The sequence below is a fragment of the Anoplophora glabripennis genome, unplaced genomic scaffold, assembly GCF_000390285.2.
Source record: "Anoplophora glabripennis isolate ALB-LARVAE unplaced genomic scaffold, Agla_2.0 scaffold59, whole genome shotgun sequence".
NCBI lineage: Eukaryota > Metazoa > Arthropoda > Insecta > Coleoptera > Cerambycidae > Anoplophora > Anoplophora glabripennis.
This window is the reverse complement of record NW_019425991.1, coordinates 1,598,165-1,621,894: the sequence shown is the minus strand read 5'-3', so window position 1 is coordinate 1,621,894 and position 23,730 is coordinate 1,598,165. Positions and strand designations below refer to the sequence as shown.

The following is a 23,730-nucleotide window of genomic DNA, read 5'->3' as shown; positions in this document are numbered from 1 at the left end:
CGTTGTCGGAGTTGTCGTCGGGACGTGTCGTGATGAAATTTTTCCTTTACAGCTTATTCTTGGCCTTGGACGTCAACAGAGATGACCACGTGGACTTCAAGGAGCTGTGCTGCGGCATATCAGCCGCCTGCCGGGGACCCATGGTTGAACGGATGAAATGTGAGTGAGACGTCGCCTCGTCGAACATCACGGTGAGTAACCGGTAATTTTCTTTCCAGTTTGCTTCAAGGTATTCGACATGGACCGCGACTGCTACCTGAACACGGAGGAGGTGCAGTACATGACGCAGACCCTGCTCTTCATAGCCAACGAGAACAAGCTGTCGTACGCCACCCAGTTGTTCCACGAGAACTACACGCAGCCCAAGCGGGACGTCATGGAAAACGCGCGGAAGGAGTCGCAGAAGAGCAATTTTGAAACGGAAATCATGAAGAGGCACAACAAAGCCCTGGACTCGCTGAACAACCGTCTGGACAAGAACGGCGGACTGACGCAAGAAGACTTTTTAGTGTGGAGCGTCGAAGATAACAGTCTCGTCACGCCGCTCCTGGAGTTGCTGTTTCAGGTGTGCCACGTGTCCCTGGGGCTGAAGCCGCAGTGCCGTCACGATGAGTACGAAATAGGTATGTACGAAGCCTCGAAATCCCCGAGCGTTCTCCGAAACCGTTCTCTTTCAGTTACCGGGTGGTTGGAGAGGGAGCAGCGCCGCGGCTACAACGTGGGTCAGTTCTGGTACCTGATCTCGTCCGAGTGGTGGCAGCAGTGGTTGAATTATACCACGTCGCCTCGGTCCAATCTGGATTACTGCAGTTGCCGCCACGAGCCGAGGATACCCATAGAAGAGGGCATAGTGTGCGACGAGAGTCTGATCAGCAACACCACGGACTACACGTCCACGTCCAACGACTTCAATTCTAACAGTATGGAGTCCATGGGAGACCTCCTGAGCAGGGGAGACAGGTTAGTGTGCGCTTTGCGAGGAATATACGGGAAAATACATTGTAATTAATGTAAAAGCCATTCGTATATCCTGTTTAGTCTTTTTAATGTTTTCGGAGACAAATCAAGACGAGGAATAACACTACCAGTATCTAAAACGTAAATGTTTGAGTACTGGTTGCCATAATCGTGCTCCATATGAGTCTATTTTTGTTTTCTTGTAAATTTACTTGGCATGAGTAAAATGTTATGCAAAAAGTTGTTCATTAATGACACAAATGCATAAAACAAAAAGAAAGAAATGCTATTTATGATGACTGAAACTTAATGTTAATAATTTAAATCCTTAATTACTGCTTATAGACAATTTGTAGAAAGAGTGCATTTCTGGAAACGATAAAAACGACAGAAAATAAATCGGTTGAATATCGATATACATTTTTTTTTTCATTTAAAAAAAAACGTTTTAGAATAAAATGTTTTGGACAAATGTTGTAGAATTTTAATAAAAATTTTGAGCTAGCCCGATGACAATTGATAAACAAATGTAGATATTAGTTATTGCAAAAAAAACAGCTAAAAATCTAATTTTTTTAAAATTTCGATATCTTTAAAACGAAAAAATTTATTTTTTTTTTACGAAACTTCCTGAATATGTAGTCCTTCGCAAGTAAAACAAGTATATTTTTGTAAAATTGCAAAATATTTGTTAGTTTTTGAAAAAATTTAGTTTTTCGAAAAAAATACATTTTTTTCAAGTTTAAATAAATCATACAGTAATGCACTTACGTGACCCATCTTGGGCTTAAAATTTTTTCAAAGAGTTGTCCTTTCCTTTGCAAATTGTGCGCGTATTGCAAAATAATTGGAAATATGCAAAAAATCTACCGAAACTTTGACTTCTTTTCTCGGGGTCGAAAAATGTAGATCTTTTTCTTATCCTTGAAATTTAATCAGAATGGCATTACTGCCATTTGAAAAACTGACATTTTTTCACGAATTTAAAAAAAAATTTAAGACCAACAGGAGCCGAGAATTTTTTTTTTTTTCAGAAAATCGCTACGACCTCATTAATATTAAGTTCTGAAATTTACACATGTAGTTGAAGACTTTCACGTCAATATAAAAAATAGTCCGCAATAATTGACCCCATTTTTTAGAATAAACTTAATTTTGTTGGGCCCGCTGCGTATTATTTTTTAAATTGAAGTGAAAGTATTCAACTACCTACAACATGTGTAAATTTTAGATTTTAATATTAATAAATGCAGTCGTAGCGATTTCTTGTAAAAAAAAATAAAATTCTTCGCCCCTCTTGGTCGTACAGGGTTCGTAGCAGCCGGGAATGCCGGGAAAAGTCAGGGAATTCGTTATTCTTCATGAAAAAACAGGGAATACTCGGGTAATATTAAAAATATTCATGAAAGTCAGGGAATTTGATGTGTGCAACTGGAAATTTTGTAAAGGCCGGTCCTGGGTTCTTGAAAGAGAAAACTATTTGTGGTTTTGAAACCTTTATAAGATGCTGTTAGGGTATAAAAAATATTATGGAGTCCAGTCGAGAAAAAGTTTAATGCATAAACATCAATTAGTATGTAAAAATGAACTACAAGTGACCTGGAGTTTTTTTTATAAGTCAGGGAAAACCTGGAAAAGTCGGGGAATGCCTTATTACTTTTGAACTATGAATCCTGTGTAGGACACTATTTTTTTAAATTCGTGAAAGAATGTCAGCTTTCAAATGGTAATAATGTCATTCCGATTAAAATTCAACGATTACAAAAAGATCTACATTTTTGACCTGAAGAGAGAAGTCAAAGTTTCGGTAGATTTTTCGCATATTTCTAATTATTTTGCAATAGGCGCACAATTTGCACAGGAAAGTACAACTCTTAGAGAAAATTTTAAGCCTAAGATGGGTCACGTAAGTGCATTACTGTATGATTTATTGAAACTTGAAAAAAATAAATTTTTTCAAAAAACTAAATTTTTTCAAAAACTAACAAATATTTTTCAATTTTACTAAAATGCGCTTGTTCTACTTGCCAAGCACTACATATTCTGAAAGTTTTGTAAAAAAATATGATTTATTGAAACTTGAAAAAAATTTATTTTTTTCAATTTTTGTAGAAACTATCAAATATTTTGATATTTTACAAAAATGCACTTATTCTACCCGCCATACATATTCTGAAAGTTTCGAAAAAAAAACTTTTGTTTTAAAGATATAGACGTTTTTAAAAAATGCAATTTTTAGCCGTTTTTTTATACATTTATTTATCAATTGACATCTAGCTGGCTTCAAAATGTTGTTATAAAAAGTTCAGCAACTTTTATCTAAAACTTAGGTTTTTTTTATGAAATGAAAAAAGTGTTTTTTGCGAACTTTGAACGCCATTTTGAAAATGAAGCGCTAACATTCAGCTGGGATAAAGTAGTTCAATCAATTATACGGAATTTCCCCTAATTTTTATGTGTCTCTGTTTGCTGAACTAAATTTCGGCAAAAAAAGAGGTTTTTTTCAAGTTGAGTTGACTGGCCTATCATTGCATAAAAGCAAGTTTTAGCAATTATTGTAATTTGATTAATTTTCTAAGCTTTGTTCATTTAACTCTGCAAAGTTCCATATAAACTTTTTTTTATCAAAAACAACTTAAGTTTAGGACCCCATATTGTACAGAAATCTTTTTGTTTTGAGCTATCACGCAGCGTGTAAGTTTGAATGAACACGTATGAGGTTGTTTCTTTAAAGTCAGTTGTGGAAACTGATTTTTTTAGTAATTTTTATACTTCGCCACTGAAAAAGCAAGTGAAGCCCCAAACAAGAAACAACAAACAAGTTTTGTGCCTTCCCGGCACCCTGTTGTCGTATCTCATCAGGTGTATTGATATTATGCCGTTCACCTGAACTAGGTCGTTGTTAGAAGTCATTACACGGATTCACAGAGTAAACACATAAAAAAATAGTACAAATGCTTTAAATTTAGACAAATCAGGCAAAAAATAAAAATTGAAAACACTCGGGAATTTTTTGATTGGCACCTTGGTCGGAGTGACGAAAAAAAATATTATGAGGAATGTAGGGGCCAAATAAAAGATGTCACTTTTATTTGTATATACTTTAATTGAACTTTAAATTTTACAGGAATTTATTTATTAATTTGAGCGGACTGTGTCTGTTCAACCATTTCATTTAAGAATTTTGCAGTTGCAGCATCGCCTCCAGCTCGGGGGTGTCCAGCAGCTCCGGCACCGGTTCCAAGAAAAGTTTGGGGCGGCCGGGCCCCATCGACAACACTAGTCTCGTGAAAGAACCCACATTTAAAGTTCCCACCTTGACAGGCGAAGGTAAAACGATAATTTTTGTCCCAAAGAACTCCTACAGCGCGGTTTGTTATAGGTGGACGTTTGACCAAAGATATAACGTTGGTGCAGGGCAACGATTTCGAGTTGGTACCCGACTCCTTGTGGAAGGCCCTGTCTATGTGGTACGGGGGTCCGTTACCGTTACCGAGGCAAGTTATAAGGCCCCCGGGTCGCACCGAAGTCGAGCTGGAGCTCTACCCGTTGAATCTGAGGATACTACGGCACCAGTCGGTAGGAAGTACGTCGTCTTGGGGCAGCGTCGTGGGAGGGTAAGCGTTATTGGACGTATTCTTACGGAAGTACAAAATCTTCGTTGATATTTTTAGGTACGGAGCGGCTTTGACCACGGCGGGTCTGACTTCGAGCGTTACCGCCGCTATTAGCCGCCGTCTCACTCACACCGCCGCTTTCTCCCGCCTGGCGACCGTACAGCAAGTCACGGACTTCCTCTGTCACCGTTTATCGCTGACGTCCGAAGACGCAAGGCTGTGGCTGCTGCGGGAGCACTCGTCGAGCCTTCTCGATGATGACAACATGACCCTTCAAGATCTGAACATCGTCGACGGCGACCAAATCCTCCTGGAGGTCCGAAACAAAGATTTAACCTGGCCGGAAGAGCTGAGTCAGCTGACGCCCAACGGCGGTCACGATATCGGGTTGAGCGTGGAGAGGAGGCCCACGATATGCCTCCCGCCAGGTACGACGCCGGAAGATTTGTCCGTGATGTCGTTTATTCGACGATTTGTGTTTCAGGCGCCACGGGACTGCACAATCTGGGCAACACCTGTTTCATGAACGCGGCCCTGCAGGCCGTTTCGAACACGAGACCTCTGACCATGTACTTTCAGCGCGACGCTCAGTTGTCCGAGTTGAACTGCACGAACCCGCTCGGCACGAAGGGGGTCGTGGCAAGGCGTTACGCCGAGCTGTGCAGAGAGCTCTGGGCGGGCTCGACGAGGAGCGTGGCCCCCTTGAAGCTGAGATGTTGCGTGACGAAGCACGCGCCTCTGCTCGGAAGTGGCGGTCAGCACGATTCGCAGGTACGTCCGTCGATAGTTTCGGGAGTTGCGAACGTTTATAATCGTTTCATTCCTCCAGGAACTTTTGGCGTGGTTATTGGATTCTCTGCACGAGGACCTCAACAGGGTGGCCAACAGGCAGTATACGGAGTTGAACGACAGTGGCGGGCGACCCGACGAGGTCGTCGCGGAGGAAGCTTGGCAGCAGCATCTGGCGACGAACCATTCCATCATCACCGATCTTTTCTACGGGCAGTTAAAGAGCAAAGTGAGTAATTTTTTTTGATGTTACGGTTTGGAAGCGCACTTATAAAATCGTTTGTGTTCATTCTTGGCCTTCCTTTGATTTTTCTTCACTACTCGCTATAAAATTAGTCGTATATCGAGGGAGTCATACCAGAGGGGCGTACGAACCAAATCTGAAATTTTACAGGCATACGCCTTTCTGATATTATAGTTTTGCAAAATTGGTTCATACGCCTAAGTAAAATGCGTTAGAATAGAGTGTTGATGTTTATAAATATTAAGCGAATTGATTAAATGAGGTCGTATGCCCTAAAAACCCAAAACCGACTATATTGACTCTTACGCCCTTTTGACATGACACCCTCGGTATGATTTTTAAAATGTCCAAAAACACAAACGTCTTGCCTAGTAAAATTTAATCTGCCACTCTACTTTTTTATTATTATTTTTAAATTGATAAAAAAGAAGAAATTATAAACTGTTCGACATTTGCTTACGTTGTCATCGTACACCATTCTTGATCCGTTAAATCGGTCAATTACGAACCCTCCGACTAGCAGATTAGTCATTAACAACCCACACACGTTTTGGTCACACTTATTGGGATAACTGCGCGCATATGACATGCAGCGACACACATCGGCTGGTAACTGAGACAGGGCGGTATTACAGGAATTCAGACCACGAGGCCTTGGGGGGTCTCTTGTTTTGTACATAACAAGGAAAGACAGAAATAGACGTTTGTAACAAAAGAAAGTTTCAAATTCGTGCGTGTGCGGGCTGGACATATTGGAACACTATGCGAAAAGAACAGCACATTACAGTTCCATACACGAAGTTAAATAATTGTAACTGGATTTATGACCGCTATTTTTGACGTGGAGTATATAATTATCGAAGAACTTATCGATTTTTGTACCAAACATTAAAAAAATTGAATTATTCGTATGTACCACTATTTCTGATTTTGTTTATAGCTCAGTATATGACGGTTTTTAGGCCCGAGTTCTTGACACATGCACCGATTGATGTGAAATTTTAACAGTATGTAAAAAATTGCTCAAGAAACAAAAGTTACATAGTGCCGATGTGTGTTTTCACCCGGGGGGGGGGGGGGTGAATGCCTCCCCTTCTCGGGAGTGGCAATGAAGGCACCCATTTTAATCGCAAAAATCAATAGAGGGATGAATTCTAAGCAAAAAATGCGCTATAACGTTTTTTCCAAAAATTAATATTTTCCGAGTTATTTGCGATTGAAAATGTTGATTTTTCATCTAAAAAGTGCATGTTCTTCAACCATTTTTGATAAATAATTTGAAAACCTTGCGTTTTATTGAAAAATCCATATAGGGCAAAAATAAAGCTTTTGAAATAACGAATTGATTCATTTTGTGTTGATTACCGTAAATGTAATAATAACCGAGTTATCACTCTCTAAAGGTGATTGTTTAGTTTTCGGAAAGTAAAATCTAACCATTTACCGTAAAATAATGGCGAAAGAACCAATTTTTCGAAGAAAATGAATATAACCTTTTTTAAAGTGCTTGGAAAGACGTTTAAAATGCTTTTTTGAAAAAATTTCGTAGCTCAGAAACTCGCAGAGTTAGGATGAAAATAAAATGGTCATCTCATTTTTTCAGAGAAAAAATCAACAATAAAATCTATGACTGAATCATAAAAATAGAAAATAAGCCAAATCCATGTACAGTTGACTTTATTTAGGTACTAATAATAGGCTCTGCAAGTTTGACTGGTTTAAAATGCCTAAATTTTAAAAAAAGTTTGAAATAATGAAAATAAAATTTTTTAATTTTTAAAAAAAAATTCCTTTTTTCGAAATAACTCAAAAACTAAACAAGATACGTGAAAAATGCAAGAGTTCAAAAATAAAGGCCTTTTTTTATAATATTTTTGCTTTCTTTCAATTTTTCTGTAGAGCAAAAACTAACTGAGATATTACATTTTTTAGTTTGCATTTGCGTGTAAGGACCACCTTTGAGCCCTTAAAACCCAAAAATCTCGAAAACGAAGAGTTCAAAACCCTTCAACTATAACGGTTGATTTATAGCTCTTGCAATTCCCTGCAAATTGCTATTTGGAGCGATGAAATATATTAAAAATTAAAAAAGTTATCGTGAAAAAACGAATTGTATTATTCAGTGAAAATTGTCGGCTTGTGTAAATGGCTTAATTTCCGATAGTTTCCGAGACACACTAATTACATAATTTTAGTTTCGAGCTTTAAGTAATCTCGTTGCATTTAGTAATGTATCGTTGAGTGTTTTGAAGCAGGTGAAAATTTTTCAGTTCCTCATTAAGGGTTGTTTTTAAGGGTTGAAACGTTGCAATGAATCATCAGTAATATTATAAACAGTGATGAGTTTTTCATTCATTATAAATTCTATGATGTGAAAAAAATTTTGCTTTATTTTCTGCAATAAGGGTGGTTCTTAAGGGTTGATACTGTGCAATAAATCATGTATTATTTCATAAACAGTAAAAAATATTCAATTCTTCATTATTGCTCCGTCAAAACATTTCAGAGCCGCGAAAACTAATTTTTGTTTTTTTTTTCCTCAAAAAGGGTGGATTTTAAGGGTTGAAATGTTGCTACAAATCAAAAATTATTATTCAAAACATAAAAGAATGCTTATTCTATTGACGTAACACTTGAAATCTATGGTTTTTACGTTTTTTGCAAGAAGGGGTAGTTTTCACCCCCTAAAAACAATAAGCACACATTATGGATATGTAACTTTTGTAAAAGAGAAATTTTCATGAAAATCGGTGCTTGTGTCAACAATTCGGAGGTAATATCCTATTTTTACCGTTGTACGCTGGACTATTACTGGAAGAAATTGTGTTGTTATTATTTCCGAGACCCACGAGTAGCATTTTTACTGCACATTTAAATTAAAGCCTTTCCGTTGCCTCCGTAGGTGACGTGCCAAGTTTGCGGGCACGAGTCCGTACGCTTCGACCCGTTCAACCTCCTCAGCTTGCCGTTGCCCATGGAAAGCTACATCCTCTGCGAAGTACTAGGTGAGTCACCCCTCCAACGCTCCCTGGATTAAAACTGCTTAACTCTGTTCCTTACGTCTAGTTGTCCGCTTGAACGGCGACTGCCCGGTGAAGTACGGCGTCCGTCTCAACTCCGAAGCGAGATACCTAGAGCTCAAGGTGCAACTGTACGAGTTGTGCGGCGTGAAACCGGACAGGCTGCTGCTGGCCGAGGTGGCCTACTGCCAGATCCGGGTGTTATTGCCGGACGAGAGCCGCGTCAACTCCAGCACGGTCACCGAATTGTACGCTTACGAGCTGCCTGACGTGGACGACGTCGCGGGGACCGATGAGGGTGAGAACGAAACAGGTTTGTAACTCGTTTGTATTGCGTTTGTCGGGTGCATGCGGTTTATCCCGCTCCTGATTTTTTTTGTTTTGTGTAACTCCCGTTTGTCCACAGAGGAGGAAATGGGAATACCCGACAGCCCGTTGGCCCGAAGCCCAGAGGTAAGCGCTGGTTCGGCACTTTGCATGCCCAACATTCTATGCTTCAAGGTATGCACGTACCCAAATAGAGCCCTTGTTGTGTGTGGCTGGCGCATGACTGTCGTAACCGTAGCTAGAAACCGTCGTTTGTCAACGTTGCAAGTTGCAAACGTGAAATTGTAGTATTCTAGTAATTTTTTTTAGTTTGTTTGTTGAAATGTCGAAGTAATACTGTCGAAAAATGGCTGTTTTAGATTTCACGCGGTTTTCGAAACGTTACGGTTTAGCAGTAGTGAGTGTTGAGTTTGTAAATGTTTATTTTTTGGGTACTGTTTTGTTTTTATTTATTTACTTATTTATTTTTTAAATGTTCATGAATTGATCTAAAAACATGTCAACGAACGAATCGGTGTTTTAAAACACCTCATTCCCAGTGCGATTTATTCGGAATACGTCGATATGTCCTTGTTTTCATATGGAAAATGCTGTGACGGCCATCCGCATTTGATAAAACGGTAAAAAATTAATCTGATCATTCTGATTAATTATTTCTGTTTTTTTCGGAGACATAGCGTTGCGGATAGGTCTGAAGAGTAGTTTAGGAAGCGAGAACACAATTCTCATTCGAAAGTTATAAATTTTCTGAAATTAAACTATAAAAATTTCAGTAGAATGCATAGGGGACGTTTTGGTGACGATAAATCGCCATTTAGGCCACTCTTCAAAAAATTTCTATTTGTTGATGAAAATTTGATACATTTTTCTAGTTTTATCGTCCGACTAATTGCCCGCTGATGCAGTGAACCGCTTCTAGAAATGAACATACACCGTCGATTAATTGAAATTGATCATTGTGATTTTCGACGTATTGCTCATCGCCTTCGATAAACCGCACCATGGATGGGGCTTTAAAGGGACCGAGATCGATTCATTAACAAATAATTTCTTGTTTTCTTTTTAATTAGATTCGATTATAGCGTTTTTTTTTTCAATAGGTATATGTAAATTAAGCAAAAAAATTAAAGGTGTAGAAAAATTTCCAAATATTTTTAGTTATAATTGAAAGGCTGCAACTTCGTATAAAAAAATTTTTGAAAAATAAGATTTTTTCAAAATTATATTTTTTCCTTTTTTGCATTATTTTTCTCACAATTTTAAATACTCATCAAATATAAAAAATAAAATCAAAAATTTGAAAAAAAACAAATTTTCCAAAAAAAATTTTATATACAATTTTACATTGAAATCTCGAATGTCCAGAACAATTAAAAATTAAATTTTTTTTCAAATTTTTTCATTTTTTTTGCCATATTTGATGAGCGAAATTGTGAGAAAAATAAGGAAAAAAAATTTTTTCTTTACATTTGAAATATGTATTCAATAAAAATTGTAAAAAAGGACGCAAAATTAAAAATTTTGAAAAATTTGGTATTTTTTCAAAATAGAATTTTTTTCTTTTTTTGCGTTATTTTTCTCACAATTTCGCCTTAAATACTCATCAAATATAAAAAAAAATCAAAATTTTGTAAAAAAAATAAAATTAAAAAATTTTTGAATTCTCGAATGTCCAGAAAATTTTTTTTTGCCATATTTGATGAGCGAAATTGCGAGAAAAATAACAAAAAATTTGTTTCATCATAATTATTGATTTTTTTAAATTTCAAAAAAAGTGTTTTTTTCTGGACATGAAATATTCAATCAAAATTTTTTATTTCTGGACATGAAATATTGAATTAAAATTGTAAAAAGGGACGCAAAATTAAAAATTTTTGAAAAATTTGATTATTTTTCAAAATTGATTTTTTTTATTTTTTTTGCATTTTTCCCACAGTTTGGCATTAAATAATCAAAAATTCATAATTTTGAAAAAAAAATCAAATTTTCTTGACATTTGAAATATTCAATAAAAATTGTAAAAAGGACGCAATTAAAAATTTTTGATAAATTTAATTATTTTTCAAAATAAAATTTTTGCTTTTCTTTTTTTTTTTCATTATTTTTCTCACAATTTCGGGTTAAATACTCAAATATCAAAAAAAAAATCCAAATTTTGAAAAAAAATCAAATTTGATTTGTTTTGAGTTTTGAATTATTTTACATTGAATTTTTCAGATGTCCAGAAAATATCTTACTTAAATTTAAAAAAATGTTTTTTCGGTATTTGATGAGCGAAATTGTGAGAAAAATAACGCAAAAAATTGGTTTTGAAAAAAATAATTTGTTAAAATTTTTGCCTTGCATTATTTCTTTTCACTGCACCAAGAGTGAAATTTTTCATCTCAAGATTTCAGAACTAGAATCTTCAAGCTTCAATATCCTTCTTTTTTTTCTCGATACGACCATACCATTATTCACAAAGTTGCAGCCTCCCAAATATCACTAAAAAAATTAAGAAATTTTCCTGCTCCATTAATTTTTTTCCCCGAGTGTATATAAAAAGAAAACATCCTTTATTTTTATTTACTGTTGATAATTTGTGGCTTCCGTTGTTTTTTTTTTGTAAATAACTGGTTTTTTATTTTTTATGATTTTTTTTTGTTGCTTTATTTATTAAGCCTGTATATAGTCAAAATTCCTCGCTTTAGCCGTTTTAATTCATTCAACTTACAGGTAAAAAAAAAAGCAGTTGGAAATTTAATTTCGAAAGATTTCTCTACTGTATATTTTGAAAAATTTAAAAAGTGGGAATTTAAATTCGAAACAAGAATTATAAGGTAGAAAACAAATCCTTCGTTTCTTGCCATAACATTGATTGCATCGTTACTTGTGCTGTTTTTTTAATTATTTGTGGGATAAATAATTTTTCTTTTTGTAAAATTCGCCTACGTTTCGACTAAGACATAAAAATAATGGGACAAGTTCATGAATAAGAGGACTAATATCAAATGCCGTTCAAAAATCTTACAAAGATCTCTTTTATCCGAACTGCCCAGTAACGGCGTAGACAAGAATTGCTAGTATTTATTTGATTGCACCTAAAAAACTTCGAATTACATCCTGTATTAGTTGAAACATCGGCAAATTTTATAAAAAAGGAAATCTATTATTCGTTCCAAACATAATTAAAAAAAATAGTAAACCGAATAAGTTGTAAACTTCTCAAAAACTATCTAAATTTTCTAGCAAATAAAAAAATTTGTATTACTTACAACTTGACTAACTAAATTAATTTGAAATTATTAAAAAGTTGATTTTGTCTCGTGGTATGCCTACAAATTTAAAAATTTATACCGAATAGACGAATCCTTGAAATATTACACGACGTTAGCGTTCATTTTCCAGCACAACAAGAAAAGATCGGAGCTGGGCCACAACAGGCCCGTCCCCTTGAAAAAATCCAGCATCTCCATACATTCCGGCTCGTCCGCCACCTCCGGTAAGTCACGTCCGTCCCCTTCAAAGCATCCGTCCCTCGAATGCCCGTTTCCTGTTGCAGCTTCCTCGGAATCCAGTCAGAAGTGGCCGCGCTACCTCATCGCCGTGCACCGGAAGTGCGTCAGACAGGAGACCTACTTCCTGTCGCAGCAGAAGAGCAAACCGAGCCTGTTTGGGCTGCCGCTGCTGCTCGGCTTCGACCAGAGCAGCAACTGCCAGAGCTTGTACGAGGCCGTTTGGGGGCAGGTGACGCGGCTGCTGAGTCCGATGCCGCAGAGCGACCAGACCAATCACGCCACCGACTGGTAAGTGAAGAGCGGGGTCTTGAGTAGGGACCGTAAGATTAATTTTGTGAAGTTACAGCGACGACTCCCTCGGGTACGCCTTTCCGTTCACGTTGAAGGCGGTGCTGCAGGGCGGGCAGATCTGCGCCATCTGTCACTGGACGAAGTTCTGCAGGGGGTGCGTGCTGCCTTGCTCCGACGAGCTGGTGGCGGAGAAGTGCAGGGGGAGCCAGGGGACCATGTATATTGCCATCGACTGGGACCCGACGGCGCTGCACCTGCGGTACCAGAGCAACAGGGAAAAGGTAAGGTTAACTTATGCACTTTGTTTAGCGTATTACACCCGCATGGGATTGCATTTTTTTTTTTAATGAGAATAATATGTCCTCCTCACTTGTACGCTTATGACATGCACTGACACGCATCGGCTGATAACTGAGACAGGGCAATATTTTAGGATGTCCAACCGTAGGGCTTTAATAGTCACTCTTTTTATGCACGATAATGGATGGCTGTGACAATGGAATGATCCGAGTGCGAGGCACATATTGGAACACTATGCGAAATGAACGACACATTACAACTTCCATGCGGAGAATACGCAAAATTATTTCATTAGATTAAAAAGTAGTAAAAATTGTTTGATTTATTCATGACTGCCAAATATTTTGATGCTGGAGTATTTTTTTATTTTAATCGAGCTTAAATCGAACTCTTTTTTGTTCCGAGATTATGAACTTGTTATTTTTTAAAATATTTTTTGTGCAATTTTCTTTTCATACTTCACTTTATTCAAGCAGTCTGTTTTTCTACCTTCATTTGTTTGAGTACTCTATTCTACCTTCTTTTGTTTGAATAGTCTATTTTTTCTACCTTCTTTCATTTGATTAGTCTATTTATTTCTACCTTTCGTTTGAGCAGTCTTTTTATTCTACCTTCCTTTGAGTAGTCTATGTTTTTCTACCTTTCGTTTGAGTAGTCTATTTTTTTCTACCTTTAGTTTGAATAGTCTTATTTTTTTCTACTTTCTCTCATTTGAGTAGTCTATTTGGTCAACATTCCTTTGTTTGGGTAGTCTATTTTTTCTACCGTCTTTCGTTTGCATAGTCTATTCTAGATTCTTTTGTTGGCGTAGTCTATTTTTTTTTTACCTTAATTTGTTTGAGTAGTCTATTTTTTCTACCTTCTTTCGTTTGAGTAGCTATTTATTGTACTTTCTTTTGTTTGAGTAGTCTATTCATTCTACATTCTTTCGTTTGAGTAGTCTGTTTTGTCTACCTTCTTTTGTTTCAGTAGTAATTTTTTTTCTACTGTCTTTCGTTTGGGTAGTCTATTTATTCTACCTTCTTTTGTTGGAGTAGTCTATTTTTTTCTACCTTCTTTTGTTGGAGTAGTCTATTTTTTCTACTTTCTTTTTTTTGATTAGTCTATTTACTCTACCGTCTTTTGTTAAGTAGTTAGTCTATTTATTCTACCTTGTGTTGAAGTAATCTATTTTTCTACCGTCTTTTGTTTGAGTAGTCTATTTTTTCTACCTTCCTTTGTTTGAGTAGTCTATGTTTTGTGCCATCTTTTTTTTTGAGTAGTCTATTTACTCTACCTTCTTTTGTTGAATACTTAGTCTATTTATTCTACCTTCTGTTGAAGTAGTCTAGTTTTTCTACCTTTTGTTTAAGTAGTCTATTAGTTTACCTTTTGTTTGAGTAGTCTATTTACTATACCTTCTTTTGTTGAGTAGTATTATGTTTTTCTACCTTTTGCTTTAGTCTATTTTTTCTACCTTCTTTCTTTTGAGTAGTCTATTTTGTTTCTGTAGTCTATTTTGTCTACGTTCTTTCGTTTCACTAGTCAATTTTTTCTACCTTCTGTTGTTGAAGTGGTCTATTTTTTCAACCTTTTGTTTCAGTAGTCTATTAGTTTACCTTCTTTTGTTTGAGTAGTCTATTTTTTNGAATTTTCAAATTTCCAGAATTTTTTTTTATTTAAATTTAAAGAATTTAAAAATTAGATTTTTTTTTAAATTTTTGAATTTTTATATGCCACATTTGTTTCATCTTAATCATTGATTGATGTTTAACGATCTGTTCTTTTAATTTTGTATAAAACTGAGGATTCAGGAAAGGAAAATGGTTCTACCAATCGATTCCAAAATTTACAAGCCTCAAGGGCTAAAAAACCTACAAACATTGGTACTTTTCAAATTTTTACTTTTTTTTACATTAAAAAAAAAAATTTCTTGACATTTGAAATATTCAATAAAAATTGTAAAAAGGACGCAATTAAAAATTTTTGATAAATTTAATTATTTTTCAAAATTAAATTTTTGCTTTTCTTTTTTTTTTCATTATTTTTCTCATAATTTCGGGTTAAATACTCAAATATCAAAAAAAAAATCAAATTGATTTGTTTTGAGTTTTGAGTTTTGAATTATTTTACATTGAATTTTTCAGATGTCCAGAAAATATCTTACTTAAATTTAAAAAAATGTTTTTTCGGTATTTGATGAGCGAAATTGTGAGAAAAATAACGCAAAAAATTGGTTTTGAAAAAAATAATTTGTTAAAATTTTTGCCTTGCATTATTTCTTTTCACTGCACCAAGAGTGAAATTTTTCATCTCAAGATTTCAGAACTAGAATCTTCAAGCTTCAATATCCTTCTTTTTTTTCTCGATACGACCATACCATTATTCACAAAGTTGCAGCCTCCCAAATATCACTAAAAAAATTAAGAAATTTTCCTGCTCCATTAATTTTTTTCCCCGAGTGTATATAAAAAGAAAACATCCTTTATTTTTATTTACTGTTGATAATTTGTGGCTTCCGTTGTTTTTTTTTTGTAAATAACTGGTTTTTTATTTTTTATGATTTTTTTTTGTTGCTTTATTTATTAAGCCTGTATATAGTCAAAATTCCTCGCTTTAGCCGTTTTAATTCATTCAACTTACAGGTAAAAAAAAAAGCAGTTGGAAATTTAATTTCGAAAGATTTCTCTACTGTATATTTTGAAAAATTTAAAAAGTGGGAATTTAAATTCGAAACAAGAATTATAAGGTAGAAAACAAATCCTTCGTTTCTTGCCATAACATTGATTGCATCGTTACTTGTGCTGTTTTTTTAATTATTTGTGGGATAAATAATTTTTCTTTTTGTAAAATTCGCCTACGTTTCGACTAAGACATAAAAATAATGGGACAAGTTCATGAATAAGAGGACTAATATCAAATGCCGTTCAAAAATCTTACAAAGATCTCTTTTATCCGAACTGCCCAGTAACGGCGTAGACAAGAATTGCTAGTATTTATTTGATTGCACCTAAAAAACTTCGAATTACATCCTGTATTAGTTGAAACATCGGCAAATTTTATAAAAAAGGAAATCTATTATTCGTTCCAAACATAATTAAAAAAAATAGTAAACCGAATAAGTTGTAAACTTCTCAAAAACTATCTAAATTTTCTAGCAAATAAAAAAATTTGTATTACTTACAACTTGACTAACTAAATTAATTTGAAATTATTAAAAAGTTGATTTTGTCTCGTGGTATGCCTACAAATTTAAAAATTTATACCGAATAGACGAATCCTTGAAATATTACACGACGTTAGCGTTCATTTTCCAGCACAACAAGAAAAGATCGGAGCTGGGCCACAACAGGCCCGTCCCCTTGAAAAAATCCAGCATCTCCATACATTCCGGCTCGTCCGCCACCTCCGGTAAGTCACGTCCGTCCCCTTCAAAGCATCCGTCCCTCGAATGCCCGTTTCCTGTTGCAGCTTCCTCGGAATCCAGTCAGAAGTGGCCGCGCTACCTCATCGCCGTGCACCGGAAGTGCGTCAGACAGGAGACCTACTTCCTGTCGCAGCAGAAGAGCAAACCGAGCCTGTTTGGGCTGCCGCTGCTGCTCGGCTTCGACCAGAGCAGCAACTGCCAGAGCTTGTACGAGGCCGTTTGGGGGCAGGTGACGCGGCTGCTGAGTCCGATGCCGCAGAGCGACCAGACCAATCACGCCACCGACTGGTAAGTGAAGAGCGGGGTCTTGAGTAGGGACCGTAAGATTAATTTTGTGAAGTTACAGCGACGACTCCCTCGGGTACGCCTTTCCGTTCACGTTGAAGGCGGTGCTGCAGGGCGGGCAGATCTGCGCCATCTGTCACTGGACGAAGTTCTGCAGGGGGTGCGTGCTGCCTTGCTCCGACGAGCTGGTGGCGGAGAAGTGCAGGGGGAGCCAGGGGACCATGTATATTGCCATCGACTGGGACCCGACGGCGCTGCACCTGCGGTACCAGAGCAACAGGGAAAAGGTAAGGTTAACTTATGCACTTTGTTTAGCGTATTACACCCGCATGGGATTGCATTTTTTTTTTTAATGAGAATAATATGTCCTCCTCACTTGTACGCTTATGACATGCACTGACACGCATCGGCTGATAACTGAGACAGGGCAATATTTTAGGATGTCCAACCGTAGGGCTTTAATAGTCACTCTTTTTATGCACGATAATGGATGGCTGTGACAATGGAATGATCCGAGTGCGAGGCACATATTGGAACACTATGCGAAATGAACGACACATTACAACTTCCATGCGGAGAATACGCAAAATTATTTCATTAGATTAAAAAGTAGTAAAAATTGTTTGATTTATTCATGACTGCCAAATATTTTGATGCTGGAATATTTTTTTATTTTAATCAAACTTAAATCGAACTCTTTTTTGTTCCGAGATTATGCACTTGTTATTTTTTAAAATATTTTTTGTGCTATTTTCTTTTCATACTTCACTTTATTCAAGCAGTCTGTTTTTCTACTTTCTTTTGTTTGAGTAGTCTATTTATTGTATCTTCTTTTGTTTGAGTATTCTATTTTTTTTTACCTTCTTTTTGTTTGAGTAGTCTGTTTTGTCTACCTTCTTCTGTTTCAGTAGTCAATTTTTTCTACCGTCATTTGTTTGGATAGATTGATAGATTTAGATAGATTGTTGGAGTAGTCTATTTTTTTCTACCTTCCTTTGAGTAGTCTATTTACTCTACCTTCTTTTGTTGAGTAGTCTTATGTTTTTCTACCTTCTTTTGTTTCGGTAGTCAATTTTTTCTACCGTCTTTCATTTGGGTAGTTTATTTATTTCATTCTACCTTCTTTTGTTGGAGTAATCTATTTTTTTCTACCTTCCTTTGAGTAGTCTATTTACTGAACCTTCTTTTGTTGAGTAGTCTTATGTTTTTCTACCTTCTTTTGTTTAAGTAGTCTATTTTTTCTACCTTCTTTTGTTTGAGTAGTCTATTTTTTCTACCTTCTTTCGTTTGAGTAGTCTATTTATTGTATCTTCTTTTGTTTGAGTATTCTATTTTTTTCTACCTTCTTTTGTTTGAGTAGTCTGTTTTGTCTACCTTCTTTTGTTTCAGTAGTCAATTTTTTCTACCGTCTTTCGTTTGGATAATATATTTATTCTACCTTCTTTTGTTGTAGTCTATTTTTTTCTACCTTCCTTTGAGTAGTCTATTTACTCTACCTTCTTTTGTTGAGTAGTCTTATGTTTTTCTACCTTCTTTTGTTTCAGTAGTCATTTTTTTCTGCCGTCTTTCGTTTGGGTAGTCTATTCTACCTTCTTTTGTTGGAGTAGTCTATTTTTTCTACCTTCTTTTGTTTAAGTAGTCTATTTTTTCTACCTTCTTTTGTTTAAGTAGTCTATTTTTTCTACATTCTTTTGTTTAGTCTATTTTTTTCTACCTTTTTTTTGTTTGAGTAGTCAATGTTTTCTACCTTCCTTTGTTCGGGTGGTCTATTTTTTCTACCTTCTTTCGTTTGAGTAGTCTATTTTGTCTACATCATTTTGTTTTAGTAGTCAATTCTTTCTACCCTTATTTGTTTGGGTAGTCTATTTATTCTACTTTCTGTAGTTGAAGTAGTTTATTTTTTCTACCTTCTGTTTGAATAGTCTATTAGTTTACCTTCTTTTGTTTGAGTAGTCTGTTTACTCTACCTTCTTCTGTTGAGTAGTCTTATGTTTTTCTACCTTCTTTTGTTTAAGTAGTCTATTTTTTCTACCTTATTTTTTTGAGTAGTCTATTTTTTCTACCTTTTGTTTGAGTAGTCTATTTTCTTCTACCTTGCTTTGTTTAAGTAGTCTACGTTTTTTACCTTCCTTTGTTCGGGTAGTCTATTTTTTTCTACCTTTTGTTCGAGTAGTCTTTAAGTTTACCTTCTTTTGTTTCAGTAGTCTCTTTTTTCTATCTTCTTTTGTTTGAGTAGTCTATTTTATTTCTACCTTCTTTCGTTTGAGTTGTCTATTTTGTCTACGTTCTTTTGTTTCAGTAGTCAATTTTTTTTACCCTTATTCGTTTGGGTAGTCTATTTATTCTACCTTCTGTTGTTGGAGTAGTCTATTTTTTTCTACCTTTTGTTGGAGTAGTCTATTAGTTTACCATTTTTTGTTTGAGTAGTCTATTTTCTACCTTCTTTCATTTGAGTAGTCTATTTTGTCTATCTTCTTTTGTTTGAGTAGTTTATTAATTCTACCTTCTTCTGTTTGAGTAGTCTATTTATTCTACCTTCTTTGGTGGTGATTCCAGTAAGAACCGTTATTAAAAACGCGCATTATCCTATTTTATATTGATTATTTCTGTTGCGTTACCAATTATAATGGCAAATTACCAATTTAAATGTTTGTGGAGCATGTAACGATGAAGATGTTTNTTGTTTGAGTAGTCTATTTACTATACCTTCTTTTGTTGAGTAGTATTATGTTTTTCTACCTTTTGCTTTAGTCTATTTTTTCTACCTTCTTTCTTTTGAGTAGTCTATTTTGTTTCTGTAGTCTATTTTGTCTACGTTCTTTCGTTTCACTAGTCAATTTTTTCTACCTTCTGTTGTTGAAGTGGTCTATTTTTTCAACCTTTTGTTTCAGTAGTCTATTAGTTTACCTTCTTTTGTTTGAGTAGTCTATTTTTTCTACCTTCTTTTGTTGGAGTAGTCTATTTTTTCCTACCTTCTTTCTTTTGAGTAGTCTATTTTGTCTATGTTCTTTTGTTTCTGTAGTCTATTTTGTCTACGTTCTTTTGTTTCAGTAGTCGATTTTTTCTACCTTCTGTTGTTGAAGTGGTCTATTTTTTCAACATTTTGTTTCAGTAGTCTATTAGTTTACCTTCTTTTGTTTGAGTAGTCTATTTTTTTCTACCTTCTTTTGTTGGAGTAGTCTATTTTTTCTACCTTTCTTTAGAGTAGTCTATTTTGTCTGCGTTCCTTTGTTTCTGTAGTCTATTTTGTCTATGTTCTTTTGTTTCAGTAGTCAATTTTTTCTACCTTCTGTTGTTGAAGTGGTCTATTTTTTCTACCTTTTGTTTGGGTAGTCTATTAGTTTACCTTCTTTTGTCTGAGTAGTCTATTTTTTTCTACTTTCTCTCGTTTGAGTAGTCAATTTTGTCTGTCTTCTTTTGTTTGAGTAGTTTATTAATTCTACCTTCTTTTGTTTGAGTAGTCTATTTATTTTACCTTCTTTTGTGGTAAGAACCGTTATTAAAAACGCGCATTATCCTATTTTATATTGATTATTTCTGTTGCATTACGAATTATAATGGCAAATAACCAATTTAATTGTTTGTGGAGCATGTAACGATGAAGATGTTTGCTTTGAGAAGCCGTAAAACCATTTTTTTTTGTTTTTCCTTAGCTTTGGCAAGAACACGAATCGGTGGCTAATTGCAGGAAGCTGCACACCGAACCGATCGACTTAGACTACTGCCTGAAGGCTTTCACGTCGGAGGAGCGTCTGGAAGAAAAATACCACTGCAGCAGCTGTCGGGAGCGCCAACCCGCCACCAAGAAGCTCCAGATCTGGCGGCTGCCCCCGATACTGGTAACTATTCAGTTTTCTCTTGTAAACATCGACCGATATGCTTAAATTCCTCATTTTCAGATCATACACCTAAAACGCTTCGACTGCGTCAACACCAAATGGGTGAAGACGCAGAAAGTGGTGAACTTCCCGTTCAAAGACTTCGACCCGACCGCCTATCTCGCCTCCGTGCCCCAGGAGACCATCCTGAGACACAGGCAACTGCAGCAGGAGAAGGCGCACCGTGACGAGCTGGAATCGTCCGTGGAGAGCCAGCCGGAGCGGATAGCGGAAGAATCCGAGACGCAGGCGAACGGTACTCCCTCTGTCGAGACTGACGAAGGCGGTAACGGCTGTTCGGACGTTAAAAACGTCTCTGAACGGGGTAGACCGATGAAAGCGAACGATAAGGGGTCCGCGGCGGATAGCGGCAAGGCTGCGAAGAGTAAGGTGAACGAGAGGACGGGGATGATCAGGACGAGATTGGAGTCTACCAGTTTGGCCAAGACGCCGATTATCGACGAACACCTGAAGGATTACCACCAGCACCAGTTGCTGCCGGGGCAGGACCCCTTCGATCTGAGATACCAGCTTTACGCGGTTGTGGTAAGTTTTGAAAATCGTAGAAAATATGTTTTGGTTGTGTTTAGGGCTGGTGATTTTTTGCGACAAATTAGTTGTCCGGTATACAACGGTAAAAGTAGGGTATTACCTCCGAATTCTTGACGCACGCACCGATTTTCATGAAAATTGGCGAGTGAGCTCATTTCACCCTCCTTTACAAAAGTTATGTCCATAATGTGTGCTTATTGTTTTTAGGGGGTGAAAACTACCCCTTCTTGCAAAAAACGTAAAAACCACAGATTTAAGTGTGACGTCAATAGAATAAGCATTCTTTTGTGTTTTGAATAATAATTTTTGATTTGTAGCAACATTTCAACCCTTAAAATTCACCTTTTATGTGGAAAAAAAAAAACAAAAATTAGTTTTCGCGGCTCTGAAATGTTTTGACAGAGCAATAATGAAGAATTGAATATTTTTTTACTGTTTATGAAATAATACATGATTTATTGCAACGTGTCAACCCTGAAAAACCACCCTTATTGCAGAAAATATAGCAAAAAATTTGTTTACATCTTCATAGCATTTATAATGAATGAAAGACTCATCACTGTTTATAATATTACTGATGATTCATTGCAACGTTTCAACCCTTAAAAACAACCCTTAGTGAGAAATTGAAGAATTTTCACCTGCTTCAAAACACTCAACGACACATTACTAAATTCAACGAGATTACTTAAAACTCGAAACTAAAATTATGTACTTAGTGTGTCTCGGAAACTATCGGAAATTAAGCCATTTACACGATCCGACAATTTTCACTGAATAATACAATTCGTTTTTTCACGATAACTTTTTTAATTTTTAATATTTTTCATCGCTCCAAAAAGTAATTTGCAGGGAATTGCAAGAGCTACAAATCAACCGTTATAGTTGAAGGGTTTTGAACTCTTCGTTTTCGAGATTTTTGGATTTTAAGGGCTCAAAGAAGGTGGTCCTTACACGCAAATGCAAATTAAAAAACTTAATATCTCGGTTAATTTTGCTCTACAGAAAAATTGAAAGAGAGCAAAAATATTATAAAAAAAGGCCTTTAAATTTGAACTCTTGCATTTTTCATGTATCTTGTTTAGTTTTTGAGTTATTTCGAAAAAAAGATTTTTTTTAAATTAAAAAAAATGTTTCATTATTTCAAACTTTTTTAAATTTAGGCATTTTAAACCGGTCAAACTTGCAGAGCCTATTATTAGTACCTAAATAAAGTCAACTGTACATGGATTTGGCTTATTTTCTATTTTTATGATTCAGCCATAGATTTTATTGTTGATTTTTTCTCCGAAAAAATGAGATGACCATTTTATTTTCATCATAACTCCACGAGTTTTTGAGCTACGAAGTTTTTTCAAAAAGCATTTTAAACGTCTTTCCAAACGCTTTAAAAAAGGTTATATTCATTTTCTTCGAAAAATTAGTTCTTTCACCATNGAAATTAAGCCATTTACATGATCCGACAATTTTCACTGAATAATACAATTCGTTTTTTCACGATAACTTTTTTAATTTTTAATATTTTTCATCGCTCCAAAAAGTAATTTGCAGGGAATTGCAAGAGCTACAAATCAACCTTTATAGTTGAAGGATTTTGAACTCTTCGTTTTCCAGATTTTTGGGTTTTAAGGGCTCAAAGAAGGTGGTCCTTACACTCAAATGCAAATTAAAAAACGTAATATCTCAGTTAATTTTTGCTCTACAGAAAAATTGAAAGAAAGCAAAAATATTATTAAAAAAGGCCTTTAAATTTGAACTCTTGCATTTTTCATGTATCTTGTTTAGTTTTTGAGTTATTTCGAAAAAAAGGAAATTTTTTTAAAAATTCAAAAATTTTTTTCATTATTTCAAACTTTTTTTAAATTTAGGCATTTTAAACCGGTCAAACGTGTAGAGCCTATTACTAGTACCTAAATAAAGTCAACTGTACATGGATTATGCTTAGTTTCTATTTTTATGGTTCAGCCATAAATTTTATTGTTGATTTTTTCTCCGAAAAAATGAGATGACCATTTTATTTTCATCATAACTCCACGAGTTTTTGAGCTACGAAGTTTTTTCAAAAAGCATTTTAAACGTCTTTCCAAGCGCTTTAAAAAAGGATATATTCATTTTCTTCGAAAAATTAGTTCTTTCACCATTATTTTACGGTAAATGGTTCAATTTCACATTCTGAAAAATAAACAATCACCTTTAGAGAGCTATAACTCGGTTATTAGTCCAGGCGGTATCTGTCTTACAAAGAGTGTACTTGGGTAAAACGCATATGATCGGAGATTTTTGCTTTAACGGCTTCTAAATAACATCAGAAATGATAATTTTTCTATGCAAATAAAAAAAAACGTGGGCTTAATTGTTATTGCTAAAAAGTATAAAAAAATTGCAAAAAAATAATTTTTTTCTTGGATTTCTCGTCGACAACTTAGCAACTATTCGTTTTAGACAAAAATGGAAGAGGAAAAAAAGTTTTGTAATTAAATTTTGAACAAGATAGAGTTAGTTGCAATTCGAAAAAATAATTATTGTTATTGCAAAAATCGGAAAAATCATTTAAAAAATTGCAAAAA

At 35.3% G+C, this 23,730-nt stretch overlaps 1 protein-coding gene across 2 annotated transcripts in view; it reads left to right on the top strand.

Moving 5' to 3' along the window:
• LOC108906845 (ubiquitin carboxyl-terminal hydrolase 32) overlaps positions 1-23,730 on the top strand; it is a 35,423-nt gene that overhangs the window by 7,948 nt on the left and 3,745 nt on the right. The window contains exons 5-20 of one of the 2 annotated variants that reach the window (XM_018710277.1): positions 53-159; positions 219-623; positions 678-960; positions 4,148-4,287; positions 4,340-4,574; positions 4,632-5,002; positions 5,059-5,345; positions 5,404-5,592; positions 8,510-8,612; positions 8,674-8,940; positions 9,034-9,128; positions 12,342-12,435; positions 12,496-12,739; positions 12,798-13,023; positions 20,387-20,572; positions 20,633-21,157. In XM_018710277.1, the coding sequence (XP_018565793.1) occupies positions 53-159; positions 219-623; positions 678-960; positions 4,148-4,287; positions 4,340-4,574; positions 4,632-5,002; positions 5,059-5,345; positions 5,404-5,592; positions 8,510-8,612; positions 8,674-8,940; positions 9,034-9,128; positions 12,342-12,435; positions 12,496-12,739; positions 12,798-13,023; positions 20,387-20,572; positions 20,633-21,157 (3,757 nt within the window). Of the gene's footprint in view, positions 1-52; positions 160-218; positions 624-677; positions 961-4,147; positions 4,288-4,339; positions 4,575-4,631; positions 5,003-5,058; positions 5,346-5,403; positions 5,593-8,509; positions 8,613-8,673; positions 8,941-9,033; positions 9,129-12,341; positions 12,436-12,495; positions 12,740-12,791; positions 13,024-20,386; positions 20,573-20,632; positions 21,158-23,730 lie in introns of both variants that reach the window. The other variant, XM_023457224.1, reaches the window with a different exon arrangement.